The sequence below is a fragment of the Spodoptera frugiperda genome, chromosome 14 (genome assembly GCF_023101765.2).
Source record: "Spodoptera frugiperda isolate SF20-4 chromosome 14, AGI-APGP_CSIRO_Sfru_2.0, whole genome shotgun sequence".
NCBI classification, from domain to species: domain Eukaryota; kingdom Metazoa; phylum Arthropoda; class Insecta; order Lepidoptera; family Noctuidae; genus Spodoptera; species Spodoptera frugiperda.
The window spans coordinates 2,573,336-2,591,094 of NC_064225.1; the positions used below are offsets into that span (position 1 = coordinate 2,573,336).

General features: G+C 38.9%; 1 protein-coding gene across 1 annotated transcript; it reads right to left on the bottom strand.

The window, feature by feature from the left end:
- Positions 1 to 856: 856 nt before the first annotated feature.
- On the bottom strand, positions 857 to 16,737 carry LOC118265107 (uncharacterized). The gene is made up of 2 exons (XM_050698224.1): positions 15,186 to 16,737; positions 857 to 864 (listed from the first exon to the last, which is right to left on the bottom strand). The coding sequence occupies exons 1-2, from the start codon at positions 16,735 to 16,737 to the stop codon at positions 857 to 859; spliced, it is 1,560 nt and encodes a 519-aa protein (XP_050554181.1).
- Positions 16,738 to 17,759: the final 1,022 nt, after the last annotated feature.

Below are 17,759 nucleotides of genomic sequence, written 5' to 3' on the forward strand. Positions count from 1 at the left end.
TAGTAAATCAGGGTAAAGTTACTATACATACGACAAGTGTACTTTTGCATCGTCATTCGTAGTCATTATTTATTTTATTTATTAACACATTGAACGCCGTGGTGGTCACCAGTAACCGACGTTAGTGGAGTATTTATTTTATATACTTAAACATCTATTTCAAGTCATTACTGCAGCCTATATGTGGTTAAAGTATTAGTAACTTAAATTTCAGCTTACGAGTAAAAGTATGTTAGTTGTGTTAGTTTACAATAAAAAACAAATCAACTGTCTCTATCCTATGTTTTTGGATTGGACAGTGAAATCTGGCGTCAATGGCCCTCAAAATTTTATTGACGTGTAAAAGAGTTACATTGTAAACTATGTATTTGCAAAAAAAAATCATTTTTCATATCAAATTAATTATCATTTAGAATGCTGTTTTCCAAAACCTCATAGAAGATGCAGAGGAGTAACAGAGAAATTATTATAGCTTTTCATACGCTATCATTATTACCAGCCCTAAATTCTCGAGAAAATTCAAAAAGAAATTGATACTAGCTAACAAAATTCCAATCCTCTTGAACGTCTGCAGTGGACGTCCAATTAACAAGAGAATGTTTTTATTTTACCCAAAATATCTTAAAGTCTAATTTTATTTTCATTTTGGTCCTTTGATACGATGTATTATGGATTTAGGTTCCATTATTGGATAACGTTAAAAGGTACATTTAATAAAAGAGGTAGGTCTTTTTCAAACGAAGTTGTGGAGTTAAACATTAAAATAAAGTTACTTATGCAGTAAATAAAGAATGAATATACTTACATAAATGAATCAAAACTGCAATGACTAAGGAAATCCATTTGAGGTACATCTTCAGGGATCTGAAACAAGAATAGTTTTCACTTTAAACTAGGGTATTATGTTATCACAAAACATAAATGTAAGTTTATAACAAATAAACTTTCAAAAACCGGTTTATTCAAAGTTATATGCACTATCTAAGCTTATTTAGACACCACTGGACTAACAGTAAAGGAAAACGTCGTGAACAAATCTGGGCTTGTAATTTTTAATTGTTTGGAATCGTCAACCTGCATTGAGCAACCGTGGTGATTGATGCTCAAACTTTCTGCAGGCAAAAAGAGGTGATTAGTCACCAATGCCATTTATATGATGGTGATGATGATGTCAAAAAACAACAATGTCCAATGACCTTGCTATGTTTTTGACAGTTTTTAAACACACTTGGGTATTTTAAAAAGGAAAGAATAATTATAAAAAATTCTAGTTTTTTGTGTAAACGAGCAGAGGTATCACTTGATGGTAAGCAAACGCAATGGACACTTGAAACACCAAAGGCGTTACAAGTGCGTTCTTTTTGGGGTTAGGAATTTAAGGGTTGTTGTTCGGGAATCGGGGATTGGGAAGATTGGGAAGGGGGAATTGGGCCTTTAGTTTATAAACACTAGCTATGAAATTGTTCATGCTCAGGGACACGTGAAACACAACAGTATCAATTCGTTATTTTTCTAAACTCATATTTTTACAATGATGAGTGATTTTTTTTATTTTTATTTTCAATGTTTATATCAACCCTCTATCAACATAAATGTTATTTCAAATCTTTTAAAAACACGTGGTTTTACACGTTTGTAATATTTTTTTCACGTGAGATTGTTTGGCACACCCCCTTGGTGATATGTGGTGAAGTTTTCGATCATCACCATCATACCTATATAACATGGTTGAAGTTTAGAAATACAAAATATAATGTGTATACCTCTATTATCTCCTTGTAATGTTTCGTGATTTTTTGTCGAACCCCTCCCCTAATTGAGCCTTACGTGATTAGTGGACGTTCCTATGTTTAATTAATATAGTATAGGTTACTTGATACTTGAATATTGTTTTTAGATATAACTGTTATATTTTTGGTACTTGAATATTGTTTATTTTTAAGCAACGTCAACGTCACGCCTTTTATCCCCGAAGGGGTAGGCAGAGGTGCTTATTACGACACGTAATGCCGCTATACAATGTACACCCACTTTTCACCATTTATATTTTAAGTCCCATGTAATAGGGGGTGAGCCTATTGCTATTTACCGAACTCAATTCCAGACTACGTGGTACTACTGAGAAATTTTCGAAAAACTCTAAAAACCCGGTAATACTTTGCCCGATACGGGAATCGAACCCGAAATGGCCCCCTGCACGCAATTGCGACGACTCGACCAACTAGGCAGTCCAAAGGAAATCTACTAGTGCGAAAAGACCATGTAATACCTACATAGGTATACGTTTCGACGATTTAAACCTGTTAACCGGTATTCAGGTAGTATTTTAAACGGTATTTTAATTGGAATTCTACTTATTTCGGTCTGAAAACAGTGTATCTGTGTAAATAATTCTTGCACACTGAAATCCAGACCACATTTGTAGTGTGGAGAGTTTCATGAAATAAACTATTCTATGTACTTAAGCCCCAATGTAGCGGAATTCCGGGCTTGAAATAAAATGCCTTTAAAATTACCACATACCGTATATGAGTTGTATAATAATTAACACTCGTTGCAGTCCACTGCCTGTCTATCTGCTACATAAGACGGGTCTGCTTTAATTCACATGCTTGGCAAACTCGGTTCGGGCTCAACGAGCAATGCTGGCCCGATCTGTCAAATGTATAGCACTTTACAGAAAGGGAGATTTTTTTAAAGGGGAAAATCATACAATTTCTTCGCTCAGCCATGAGCGTGGGGAGAGGGAGTGTAAGTCGCCAAAAATAATTCACGCCTCCTCCAGAACTAGGCTGACCCACGGAAAGAAAACACATATGTGGTCTACTCTGCTGCAATCACCAGACAGCTTACTTTACTTCTAAATATTTATGTAACTTTTTGACTTTGCATGCATGAAGCTACTATGACGTATGCATAACCTAAGAAAGGATTTATGTTAAATACTTACGCAGAAAAGCTAGTTAAATATAATTAACCGTTAAAAATAGCAAATAACATATACTTTGTTCGATCTAAAAATCGAAATGTTTGACACAGCATTCCACTACCATTCAGCTAAAGACATCTTAAGACCCTTATTATCAGTTAGAAATCATGACAAATAACAGAGACAAAACTGTCTTGTATCAAAAAACCCTTGTCATAAAATCTTACCCTTCCTTACCCTTGCAAAACAAAGGATCTTTCAAAAAAGGGTATTCTGACATCCTTATTATATCTTTTTTCTTATTTATTTTACAACAAGGTGACATTAAAAATTGTTAACTAATTAAATGTCCTCGGAAAGGGTAAAGTTAAATATAGCTGTGATTCTCCGGTTGGTGATCAAAGTGGGTATAAGGACCGGGTGCTATGAACGCGGAGAGGAGATGCGTCTTTGGTATCATTTACGGTGGAACCTGTTGATAAATGATAAATGATAAATGATATTTATTTTGCAAATAGGTTACAATATAAAATTTTTACACGTCTATCTCTTAAATAACTAGATGAGGCCGGTGATAGTGACAAAGATGTGTATAGACACATGTTAAATGTTCCGATTCGACTAGGCAAGTATTTCCTTTTTATTTCTGCTTGCATTGTATGAGTGAGGTTACAGGAGGCTCAATATCCTCATTTCTTAACCTTCCCAATCCCTGATTACCCCAACAACCTTTAAATTTCTAACCCCCAAAAGGACCAACAACGCAATTGTAACATCTCTGATATTGGAGTGTCTATGGACTGGCGATTGCTTACCATCAGGTGATCCGTCTGCTCATTTATCGGCTTATACCATGAAAATGATCGAGTTACATTATCCTTTCCCGTCTAATAAACATTTTGACTGAAAAGGTTCTCATTTCCACATCAAACATCTTCTCACATCGCCCATCTTTGCTCATTTTCCCTTCGGTGCAGACCAAGCCTTATTCCTCGTGAACAATTAACCTATTTATTTTTAAAAGCGTTTGTTTACGTGACCGGTAATAGATTGATGGTATTATATTACCCTTTGACGTAACTTCGTCTATGTAATAATGTTATGAAACTGAGCGATAGCAATTTTTTCTGCTATATTTATAGATTAAGGTACTTCGGTGATTGGATTATTATAAGCTCTTTAAGTATATTAAGTTTGGTTTAAGAATATTTAGGTTACACTAAGTAAATATAGGATATTGTTTTTTTTTTTATGGAATAGGGGCAACGAGCAGACGGGTCATCTGATGGTAAGCGGTCATGGAATTCCGCAACGCGATATGGGAGAGTCATGCTTCGACACAAATGGGCCGGCTCGACCAGAGTGATACCATAGTCTCATAGAAAACTGACGTGAAACAACGCGTTGTGTTTCGTTATGTGAGTAAGGTTACCGGAGGCCTAATTCCCCTCTTCCCAATCTAGTTGTAGCGCCTCTGGTGTTATAAGTGTCCATGGGCGGCGGCGATTGCTTACCACCAAGTGATATTTCTGCTGGTATGCAATGTTCCATAAAAAAATCTTCATTATCGTCATAAATAGCCCGGGGCAACCATCTGCAGACTAGACTAGAAGCCTGCTTCTCCTCCTTGCCATAATCTCCATTCCAACCAAGTTTTATTTTTATAAAATAACTCTTTTACGTAACTTGTACGTAGTAATAATATTAACGTGGGCATCATCGATTTTATGTTTTATTTATAGATGAGAAAATAATGTGACGTAAATAAGCAAAAGGTCAGCTGGGAAGTTGACCTGCCTTTTGTATAGCGTTCAAGATAATAATTAATGTAATATTGCACCCTTTTATTACCATCAGGCAATCAGGAGTAAGAATAAATACGCAGTTTTTGTTTGAAGTCCATTATGAGGACAAATATAATTATAGCATTACACTTTTTAAGCTCCGAACAGCATCCTTAGGGAAGAGGGTAACACAGAGATCACGTGCTATTTTGTAAAGGGACAAACCCGCTACAACCTTCCTAAACCGCTGCCACTCCTGTAAGCCAGGATCTACAGCAGATACAATTATGAAAACACCGGAACACTGATTTTTAGGGACATGAATGACTGTCTTGGATCTCGCATCAAAATAAATCATAAGATGTTATTGCCGTATAGCGAGCTTAATTTTAGATTCCTAGTAGCAGTAGTACTAGTACTAGTAGTAGTTTCAAAACAGTAAAAATGCCTAATACTCGTTTAAAATATCGACCTAAGAATCTTTGTGCGAATTTCGACCAACGAGGGGAGGTTTTGGATTCTGTTTTGGTCCAAAAACGATGTAAACGCAATCGATCAATCGGAGTATCGTTTTGACGAATCCTACAGTCTGGTAGAGCCTCAATGAGTAGGCACAAAGGCTTTGTTTTGTCTCAACGCAAAATAACACAGGCTTTTTCTAGGGATCCGTAGTTTAAAGGTTTATAGTATCGATTTATTGCATTGACTATTAGATATCAAGTTATCCCAAATCTGAACTTTTAAAATGCTGTAAAAAATATGAAACTATTTTCTCTAAATGATCAAAAAAATCTAATGAAATATTTTCTGGGGATAATAATTTATCCGGAGCCGCAGACAACGGAACAGGTTACCGAGGCTCCGGCTTAAAGCAGGAAAAGACAAGAGATAGTTTTTAGGTAGTAAGAATAGATTAATCTGATACTCCCTCTCACCTCATTCAAGGTGAAGAAGTCATTGGATAATTTACCCGCGTAATAAAAGGGGGGAATATTTGAGACGATCCTGTAAGTGCGATATTCTTTCAAGATATGGATTGGGCAGGCCCCCACAATCTCTCAAAACCGCTGCAACTCCAAACCAGGAACTACAGTAGATACAACCATAAAAACACCGGAACACTGAAAAAAGAAAACAAACGACGAGAAAACGATTTCAAGATATGGAAATTTTAGAAAATTCTTTTAATAAGATAAAAGGGAGATTAAAGCATTAATTACAGAAAGAAAACTATTGAAGGCAAATCCTCCGCTCACCGTCACCAGTAACCGACGTTTCGGTTATCGTGTTGAAAAACTCCTATACATATTTTGAACACTACATACGGAACTCTTTAAAAACGAGTCAAACACACATTTTCCCGTCGTTTTTTATTCAGAATCAATTTGAATCGGAACCTCCAACTTTCAGGGAGTTTTCAATCAAAATGCTTTTCGGGGAGATTTTTTTCAAACGTACTCGTATCTACCTGTTTTTGTTTCAACCTGAGCGATTCAAGCAGATTTTTAGATTATTTCGACTTCAAACTGAACTGTTGCACAAGCAGACTAGATTTCGAAGCGAGGTACACACAAATATTATTGGATTTTTGTGTTGCTGCAACTTTTCATCAAGCCTTTTATCCCCGAAGGGGTAGGCAGAGGTGCACGTTACGGCACGTAATGCCGCTATACAATGTACACCCACTTTTTACCATACTCAATACTCAATACTTTATTGCTTTCCACATCCTTTCCATGTATTGTAAATCCCATGTAATAGGGGTGAGCTAATTTATGGTAGTAGAGCCCTACTGGGCACAATTCCAGACTTCATGCTACTACTGAGAAATTTTCGAAAAACCGAAAAAAGGTCAGTAATACTTTGCCCGACCCAGGAATCCTACCCAAAACCCCAATATTCCCCCCCTTATAAAGAAACCTGATAATGATGTTTAAGAAGCACGTTAAATAAATATTAAAAAATATATGTTAAAAAGCCAATTCCAATACAATGAGTGTCGTCGTCATAACACTGTAACATACACATTGATGGCCAACCTTTTATCGATTTTATTGCTATGTACAAAAGGCATAAAATCCCGCAATTTATTTTTGCTACGTTTTGTTAGCATTATGTTGATTTTAAACAGGGTGTTTGGGGTTTGTTCCCACATAATAATAGACTGAGGGAATTTATTTTTGAATCGTTATTCGAATATCTTCGGAGAATGTTTTTTCCTCTTTGAGAAAATGTTGGTTATTTTTTTTAAGGGGGAAAATAATCCAATGACTTCTCCCGTCTTGGGCGAGGCGAGAGGGAGTATCAAACTCTTACTGACTAAAAACCACCCCGTTCCTACTCCTGCTTTTCGAGCCGGAGTCCCGATAAACCCGCTAGGTAGTCCGCAGCTCCGATGTTGGTTAAAGTTAAGTTTTCTTTTTCATAAAAATGATGCATCACGCACAGATCTCGATCAATCTGTAGATTATTTATTTATATCTTTGAAGAAAAATAGACTACACCGTTGACGCGGTGGTTGGGCAACTGGCCGCCGTCCTATGTGTAGCGGGTTCGATTCCCACACGGAGCAACTCTTTGTGTGGTCCGCAAATTATTGTTTCGGATCTGGGTGTCATGTGTATGTGAAATTGTATGTTTGTAACCGCACCCACGACACAGGAGAAAATCCTAGTGTGGGTGAACCAACGGAACCCGCACCCTCGTGCATGAGAAACAGGCGTCTTAAACCTCCGGATCACCACGACCGACACCGTCATGTTTTTTAATAATGAAGACAAAAATACTTTATATGAACCTAACTCTCATTACAATCCCCCATTAAGTCTTTGACTGCCAATAGAAAACTGTTGAAGGCAAATCCTCCGCTAACGTCGGTCACCGGTGACCAACACTGCGTTAATTAGCTCCCTAATCAATGTACCACCTCTCAAAACCACGACATATTAACACTAAAATGTAGCTTTACTTTAAACAAAATCTACAATTACATTCCGGGCATTTTAGTACCCACAGCGTTGTCGGCGGTTGCCGCAGTAAACACGATAATAAAACCTCAAGAGATCTATCTGAAACGCGATCAGGACTCATGAATAAATTATGCTACTTTTTTTTTAAACAGACTATACTGATAGCGGGATAAAAATAATAAAAAAATGTCGAGATAACGTTGCCTGGTTGAATTAAGATGTTCGAATATGGTGTTATAGTTGATGTAATTCTGTTTTTTTTTTTACGTGTTTTAATAAATCGTAAGATCGGGTTCGTTCTTTGATCCAAAGGGTTAATTTTGGACCAAACTTTTAGACCAATAAAATTTAGTATACGCTTTGTTTTGGATTACTATTGGTTGTTGATATTTGGGTTACAGTTACACCCTAGGATTAAATAAACCCAATCTTACCGATTTAGAAAAGCTTCCCAGAATTGCACAAACCTACATAGGTATACAACGGAAGAAGGAGAAAAAACATGGAAAAAAAATTGAGGGGAGAAATTCATTCAATTACTTCTCCCGTCTTTGGTGAGGCGATAGAGAGAGTGTCAGATTCTTACTGATTAAAAACCACCCTGTTCCTACTCCTGCTTTGAGCTGGAGCCGCGGTAACCCGCTACGTTGTCCGTAGCTAAAAATTAATGTATAGGCTAGACAATAAGTTTTGACGTAATCTATTTGTTGATTATCCGTGTAAATGTAAGCGTCTACATGCCCGCATCGTACGCATTGCACACACCATACACATTTCGTTTGACGTCATAAGTACGCATCGTATGTAGGCATTGCCGATGATGCGGTCCGTACGATGCGGATCAGTGGACGCAGTTGTATGAGTTTATATACAAGATAAATTAAAATCCGTTGCGTACGATGCGGGCCTGTAGACGCGTACCAGGCGTACCTATAACCCCACGCATTGACTTTTCTATTCAACCATACTATTAACCTTTAAATGGCATTAGTCAAGGATGCTTGTCAAAATTCATGAACAAATTTTGATTCAGTTTAGAAGGATCAAGAAGCAATAAATAGTAAAGGTTGTCTAACTGTTTCGTGTTATCGGCGGGGCTGTGTCGTAAATTTTGTAATAAAACCTCTAGACACTTATCTCAGACAGTAGCAGGGGCTCATAAATAAGAGGTGGTTTTTTAAGGCAGTTGTAATGGCTAGGCTATTAAATATAGAGGAAAATATTGAAGTTTTGGCTTGAGCATCTTGTTTGCGAAATTATCGTGTGATCTTTATTTTGTTATGTTGTTTTTTTTTTGTGAAGATAGATTTACATATTTTTTTATAGTGTACTATCGACCTGGCCCAGCTTTGCATGGGTGCAACGGTGATATATTATGCACGTATTATACATATGAAACTTCCTCTTTAAAAAAAACCACATAAAAATCCGTTGCGTAATTTTAAAGATTTAAATAACTTTGTTTCGACAAAGTAAGCAACTTTGTTTAATACTATGTATAGTAATGCCGGTATACGAGCAGACGGATCACCTGATGGAAGACAATCGCCGCTGCCCATAAACATCCGAAACACCAGAGGCGTTACAAGAGCGTTGCCGGCCTTTTGATGTTTGGAGTTTAAAAAGCTGTTGGGGAATTGGGGATTGAGAGGGGGGTGATTACGCCACAGGTAACCTCACTCACACAACGCAAGCGTTGTTTCACGTCGGTTTTCTGTGAGGCCGTGGTATCACTCAAGCTAGCCCATTCGTGACGAAGCATGGTTCTCCCACACTTATCTAATGTAGAAGAAAATATTGTAATTTATAGGTTTGGCATCTTGTCTACAAAATTATCGTATGATCTTTATATTATGTTGTTGTTTGTGTAGATAGATTTGCATAATACTCATAAAGTTTTGGTTGTTTTAGTTAGACTGGTAAATCTGATAGACGTAATATATCTTGTACGGTAGCCACATTTAGACAATATTGTTGTTTGATTGACTCGTTGGTCGAGTGGTCGCAAGTGCGACTGCCGGACAAGGGGTCTCGGGTTCGATTCCCGGGTCGGGCAAAGTATTACAGGGCTTTTTTCGGATTGTCGAAAATTTCTCAGTAGTAGCACGGAGTCTGGAATTGTGTCCAGTATATGGCAATAGGCTCACCCCCTATTACATGGGACTTATAACACAAATGGTGAAAAGTGGGTGTACATTGTATAGCGGCATTATATACGTGCCGTAATGTACACCTCTGCCTACCCCTTCGGGGATAAAAGGCGTGACGTTGTGTGTGTGTTGTTTGATGATATTATTGTAGAAGTATAGGTTACTCATCGAACTCGGGACTTATTCCTAAAAAAAAAAACAACGAAATCTTTTCTTACGAATAAATAACGTGCGAACCTTCCCTTTCTTTTTAAGTATTGTAATATAATTTAGGCCTTCTCCTAAGTCTTAAAATTACTATACTGAAAACCGCATCATATTCGGTTCAGCCAAACGCGAGATAATCGCGCACAAACACACATACGTCATAAAGAGAACCTTATTTTTTTGAAGTTGTTAAAAATACACTTGGACCTCTACCATACATAATATTGATTCATAAGTCAACCGTCAATTATAAATACCACTCATAACACACGCAAAATAAAGTTCAAAATCCAAAGCTTAATCAAATCCCCACTAATCAAACTAAAGTCAGCTATTAGAACATAATACGGAGACGGCATTTTCTTCAAATTGATCATAACTAAGTTAATTTATGCTCAACGGATGGTACATTTAATTATGTGAGTCCTAAATTCGATTTACTGCCTTAAGAATTAATTATTGCTATCCTAATTGGGGGATAATTAATATTATTAAGGTCATCGGCTGTTTCGTACGTTCAGTTTTGTAGGGGGGGAATTTTCCGGATAATTTTAGTTTAGCTTAAAATTATAGGAGTATAGTTGGGTATGATTTCAGATCGTTATTATAATAATATTGCTACAGCTTAGCTTCTATTTATCATACCGTGATATTCTATAGCCTATAGTTTTCCTCGATAAAAAACACAACACTTTTGACGTTCAAAAGTGCCTTCCTGGTCTATTTGAAATAAATGATTTTGACTTTGACTTTGACAAAAATAATCCAGTAATTACGGAGATTAGCACGTTCAAACAAGCTCTAAAGTTTTATATAGGGGGACTGGTAATTAGTGAAGGGTATTTAAACACGTGATTGTTCTCATGATTACACATAACTTCCCAAAGAAAGTTTTTTGTATACTCATTATATTTATTTTGTTATTTATTTTATTTATGACAAGTATGTGTTTAAATATCGTTCACTAAATTATCAGTCAACCTATAATAGTATAATATGCTTAGCAATAACATTTGTGACTAGCCAACGTTAGACATGTTTTAAATTAAAAAAAAATGATTGGAATGTATTGAAATAAAAAAACACGACCAACAAACTGTTTTGAGGTTTACTAAAGAAACTAGAAGAAAAAACTTTTTAATCGGTTAAAATATTTGTACATACATAGAGATAGCTTTGCAAAAAACTCTCAGGCGACATTTCATTCCCGCAATAAACTCCACAAAACGCTAAAGTCACTTAGAACCAGTCTCCAAATGAATACGTGAAAACTACTAAAAGATTGGTACAAGTATAATACTAGAACTATAGTTCCCCCCGAGACTCTCACAAATTCACTACGAAAACGCAATATTCATTGTCTATTCATAAAACAAGAACAAGAAAAGCTTCGTCGCAGACTTATTCGTATAACAGCCTTCACCCACGTCACAAACGATGACAACTGACATTTTGCAAAATAATAGTCTGTCATAGACCTTATTATTTGTATCTTGTCTCTATAACGAGATGTCCAGCGCCTACAGAAAAAATCTTAGCAACGTGTTTTTCTGCGTAATATTTTTTTGCGATGTCTTTTTCGTGAGGATTGGTGCTTCATCATTTTAATGATGTTTTTGGATCAAAGAAGGGCTGCTGATGTTATGAATAAATTCATGTTCATACGTTTATGTTGTAAAAGGTTCGTATGAAGTCGTAACTGTGTCGGGGATAAACAAACAGAGCTAGGCGTTTGGCCGACAACACATTTGTGTGACAGACGGTTTGACATGACGAAATGACATGGGTTCATTGTTTCACTGTGCAACAGCGTTACCTAAATACGGGACCCCAAAAAGTCCGACGTACTTTGCGAATCACGACAGCTGACAACGTAACAAAATAATTAGCTGTCTGTCGTTGATGTTACTTGAAATATCCTATTTGAATAACGTCACGAGGTTACCTGGTATTTATTTCACGTATTGTAATATTTTCTTCTTTTATTTCCTTAATGTTCTATCGAAACACGTTACACATGAACCTGTTAACTCAGTAATGTATCTGATCATTGACTTGACAAGGATAGGTTACTCTAATTTTAATAATTAACATAGTTAGAGGTAAAAAATACTACAATTTACGTACAGCGCCTATCAAAATTTATCTGCAATCAATCGCACTGCGACAACAAAACAACAATGTATTTCGAACAGGCGCTAGGATAATATCAAATCTCGCATGATTACAATCTGAAGTTCCGCTCTCCCATTGGTGGTTCCGAGTTCATATAAAGCCAGGAACACAAAGGATCATACTATATTCGTATTGGAAGGCAGCCCTAGGGAAATTATTGGCCGAGCACTAAATATACCACATGATTTATAGTGTGTGCTATCCTTAATTCCGTTTAAATTTCATTGACGCGAATATTTTGAAGAGCATTACGGTATGTTTTGAACGGTCCTGTTTTATATGGACTTGCTGTTCATCGATTGGGTCTAATAGGGCAAATATTTTCAGTACATTAGGTACTTCATTATTGGTACTGGCTATTTGATCGTGTATATGACTGCTACGTACCAGATATCGGATTTTATTTGAATGTGTGCGCAAAATAGGTACGTAAATAAGTTTCTCGATGTCAACGTCTGTTATAAAAAACAGTACTACCTTTTTTTTTGAGGGGAAATCATACAATTACTTCTCCCGCTTTGGGCGAGGCGAGAGGGAGTTTAAGACTCCTACTGACTAAAAACCACCCGTTCCTACTCTTGCTTTTCGAACCGTAGCCCGTAGATCAGCCATCAGCCCATGACAGCATCCTAGTCCCCTCGCTCCGCACTATCGCCTGAGCCAACGCCTGACGCGAGAGGTTACCGTCGCCGACCACATCCCTAAGAAACAGTACTACCTAATAGTCAACGGCAAGTAATATTTTTGTCTAGCCCTATATATGAATATCATAAACGAGAGAATAAAATATATTTGTTTCTTATATATTTATTTATAACACTCTAAAATTATATTTTTAAATATTACTTATAAAAATAAAAAACAAAATAACATTTAAAAATATAAAAATAGGAGCCGACCAGTAGCGGGAGCATGGTCCAAGCTACCGGTGGTTAGGGCTCCAAAGACAGAAACCTCCTCACAATACGTGCCGTTTCGAGGAGTACTGCCTTCTGCATCAGGCCCTTGATCCATCCGCCTAACCCCAGCCTCCTAAGGTGGTTGTCGAGGCTGTTGGGTATTAATCCGTTGGCCGACACGACTATCGGCACAACGATAGCCGAATCCACATTCCACATGTCGACAACCTCGTGAGCCAAGTCAAGATATTTTATTTGTTTATCTTTTTCAGCTTTCACGAGGTTCTCGTCATGAGGGATGGTGATATCGATTATCATCGTGCGGCGCGCTTGTCGGTCTATCACCACTATATCAGGTTTATTGGCTACAATAGTCCTGTCAGTGATGATAGATCGATCCCAGTACAACGTGATATGGCCGTTTTCGAGAACTGGATCGGGCGCATACTTGTAGTATGGAACCTCAAACTCAACAAGTTGGTAGTGCAAAGCAAGTTGCTGGTGGATAATCTTGGCCACCTGATTATGTCTATGCAAATATTCACCATTAGCCAAACGACCACAACCAGAAATTATATGTCTTATGGATTCACCAGGACTATGACATGCCCGACATATGTCAACGGTCCCATCCTTAATAATATATTTCCGGTAGTTATTCGTAAGGATAACTTCGTCCATAATTGCAAAGACAAATCCTTCAGTTTCTCCAAAGAGATTACTGAATCGTAGCCAAGATACGGACGCCAGAAAATCTACACTGGGTCCATGAAGGGCCCGGAAGAAGCGTCCGTGGAGCTCCTTGCTATGCCATACCTCCTTGCGGTCATTGACGCTCAGTACCACAGGTTTACGCCAGTTCTCTTTTGCTAAAGATAGTGGAGTGAATCCATTGTCCATTGCTGCTACTTCTCGATGCATACCCTCGTTTACTTTCAGGAAATATTCCCTGAGGTTGCACACCTCACGGTTATGAAGGGTCTTAGCATTTAATAAGCCTCGACCCCCACACTTCCGCGGGATATACAACCTCATGATCGATGAACGAGGGTGATGCATACGATTTGCAGTCAGCAGTGTTCGGACTCGCCTATCCAGGGTGTCAAGTTCAGTCTGAGTCCACTTGAGTATACCAAAAGAATACATCAGAACCGGCATGACCCAACCGTTATAGGCTCGCACCTTGTTTCCGCCTGATAATGAACTTTTCAGCACTTTATTCAGGCGGCCAAAGAAGCGTTCCCGTAACGATTGTTTCATGTCCGGCCCATTAATGCCTAATCCCTCTGACATACCCAGGTACTTGTAAGTATCATTTGCGGAGAGCGCTCTTAGTTTTGTGAAATCTGAGAGTTCTAGACCCTCAGATTCCACAATCCCTCCTCGCTTCACATGCATGACAGCACATTTATCTACTCCAAATTCCATTCTGATGGAACTACTAAATTTTTCAGTTATTTTCAGTAGTTCCATCAGTTGTTTGTTATTTGGAGCAAACAACTTGAGGTCATCCATGTAAAGCAAGTGGGATATGACTAGACCCCTTCTCCGCAAAGGATAGCCTAGCCCTGAAGCCTCCAATAAAGTACTGAGAGGATTCAAGGCCAAGCAGAACCATAGTGGGCTCAGACTGTCACCCTGGAATATTCCTCGCACTATCCTTACAGGTTCTTCACTCCCTTGGATTTGTCTACATCCCGGATAGCAAAGCACAGTACTCCATTGCCTCATACATGACTGCAAGAAGGCGCGTAGAGTTGCATCTATCTTATACAACTCCAGCACCCTCATGAGCCATGTATGTGGCACAGAGTCATATGCCTTTTTATAATCTATCCAGCATGTAGACAAATTCTTTCGGGACCGACGAACCTGTTGGCTTACAACCATATCAATGAGGAGTAGCTCCTTAGTTCCACGAGACCCCTTCCTACATCCATTTTGAGATACAGACATAATGGAATGTTTTTCAATATGTTTTGTTATTTTTGTTCTCAAAATAGATGTAAGAAGTTTATAGACCGTTGGTAAACATGTTATTGGTCTATAATTTTTGGGTTCAGTGGAACTACCTGATTTATGGAGCAGATGGGTAACGCCTGTTGTTAGAAATTGGGGCAACGATCCAGCTTCTAAAGCTGCCTGGAATTGCGATGCTAAGCGAGCGTGTGAACTGGTGAACCATTTGAGCCAGAAGTTGTGCAGCCCGTCTGGCCCCGGTGATTTCCAATTTGGGACCGAACAGGCTGCACTGCTCACATCAGAGGAGGTGATTATCACCTCCTCCATCTCTGGCACAGTTTCACACCTTCGCTCAACATCACAGATCCAGTCATCCTCTGTGTGGCTGACAGGCACCGACCAGATGTTGCGCCAAAATGTGTTAGTGGCTTCATCATCCGGTCGCCGCCCATCAGTCACATCTTGGTTGGATCGTTCCCAATTTCTATATACCCATCTCTGATCTCTTTGGAACATGCGATTCTGAGTATATCGCTCTACTCGTTTTTTGTACCGCCTGATACGATTTGCCCATGCGTAGATTTTCTGCTTCAGGAAGTCGATGCGCTCTGTAACACGTGACATGTATTCATGAGGACTGGTTTCAGTCCCCACAAATGCACGTCTTACAAAGCGCATCACTCTAGGACGAGTATTGCCATCCCTGAAGCAGGATAGTTTGCCGATAAGCACCCTGGCCTCACTGATACGACGTTCAATCCTGCATTGCCAGGCTGGTACTGCTGGTTTTGGTCGGACTGCTGCGTCAAGATTTGAGAATCTGACGTTAGCCACTCGACAAGCTGCTACCGCCCCACAGTACAGAATCGAGTGTGTATCATAGAGGTTTTCGCTACTTTCAAAATATGTTTTAAGTAGCGAATCCAGAGCGCTTACCAGCGCCCTATTTCTTCCACACATGGGCAAACGTGGCAGTTTTAGTTTTAAAGGAGCAAATCTATACTCACGAATTGCATCCTCCAAAGTACTCCTCAGTCGTTCATTGCACTGAGTACTTACTTGTTCAACCCTGTCGTTCTCCACTCCAGCGGCAGGAGTGGTCGGTGTCACATTTTGTGACGCTGTAGGTGTTTGTACCACCTCTTGGGGTGGGGCGGGGACGACACGGTTGCGCAGTGCTTCTGAGCGTAGCCGATCAAGTGCAGCCTCGTCCAATCTACGATTGCGTTGGATGACCCGCACCTGATCCGAGAGTCGTTGAGCCGAGACGTTGACGGATGGCTCGAGTACCTGAAACATCGACAGCATCCTTTCACGGTACGCAGTGAGGTTGGTTCCTCCCTCCGTAGCACCGTAGTACGCGCGCATGACGTTCTCATTTATTGTTTGAGTCCATTTCATGCGCCGCGCACAACCACCGGCAGCGGGGACCCGTCCCGGGGTCTGTTGACCCCTGGCTCCCAAGCCCGTCGGTGGCCGGCCTCTCCTCGGCCGACGTACAGGTGGCGGCGACGTCGGTGGGGAGAAATATTCGTCGCTCGAGCTCGACGCTACTGCTGTCACCGGTTCGTGGTTGGGTTCCGGCGACGGCGAGGCGGAGCTGAGCGACGAGTCCGGGGATGGTGGGGGTGCGCCTCGTGTCCTCCTGGCTCTCGTCAACATGGTTTTATATAGTTTTCTTCATTTTAGTATATAATATTAGGTTTTTCTTATTGTTGTCACTGTCACTGTGATGTCACTGTTTATTATTATTTTTATAATGGTTTTTTTTTGATTTTGTAAAATATTTATGGGTAGTATAAATAGTTCTGAAACGGTGTTGATTTGATTTGATTTTAAAAACAATATGAGATGTATAAATTATAAATATAAAAAGCAGACAGAATTTTTCCATGTTGACGTCATGGTGTTGCCAGGCGATTATAAAACGTAAACGTATATTTGTTAATCTTTACGATTTATTTCCTTAATACATTTTCCTGAAATATGCGTGTAATTGGAAAATTCATGACAAAGCCACGAGGAACAAATACAAAATCCTACTAATATTATAAATGCGAAAGTTTATATGTTTGTTTGTTTGTTACTCTTTCACCGTCAAAACGGCTGAAGGAATCAAGATGAAATTTGGAACTGGAATAGATTATGGTCTGTTTTAATACATAAACTACTTTAGTTACTTATTCCGGAGCTGTGGACTACCTAGCAGGTTTACCGGGGCTCCAGCTAAAGCAGAAGTAGAAACAGGGTGACTTTTAGTCAGTAAGAACCTGACACTCTCTCTCGTTTTTTTTTATGTTAAATGGGCCGACGTTTGGCCACTATCTCGCCTGATGATGACGCCTGATCTTCTCGCCCAAGACGGGAGAAGTCATTGAATAATTCCTCCCCCTCCCCAAAGGCTACTATTCTATCACACAGAAAAGTGAATGAAGCCATTGGCAGAAGCTATAGTAGCCGCTAGTAGTCTATAAAACTCAAAAACTCACAACAAAAGATGAGCGTTTATTTTATATAAGTTTATTATTACAAAATAATTCAGTACCGTTGTAAAGTGAGCCTCAATTTGATAAAGGTATCAGTTCGCTGGCGGCCATAAAATTATATCGCTCTTTTGAGAATTGTTTCAGGTGAAACATGATTTAAAGTTGTAGTTTTTAAATTCTATTGCTACTCGATCCCTG

Coding starts and splice junctions, on each gene's coding strand:
- LOC118265107 (XM_050698224.1), bottom strand. CDS start 16,737: ATGTTGACGAGAGCCAGGAGGACACGAGGCGCACCCCCACCATCCCCG.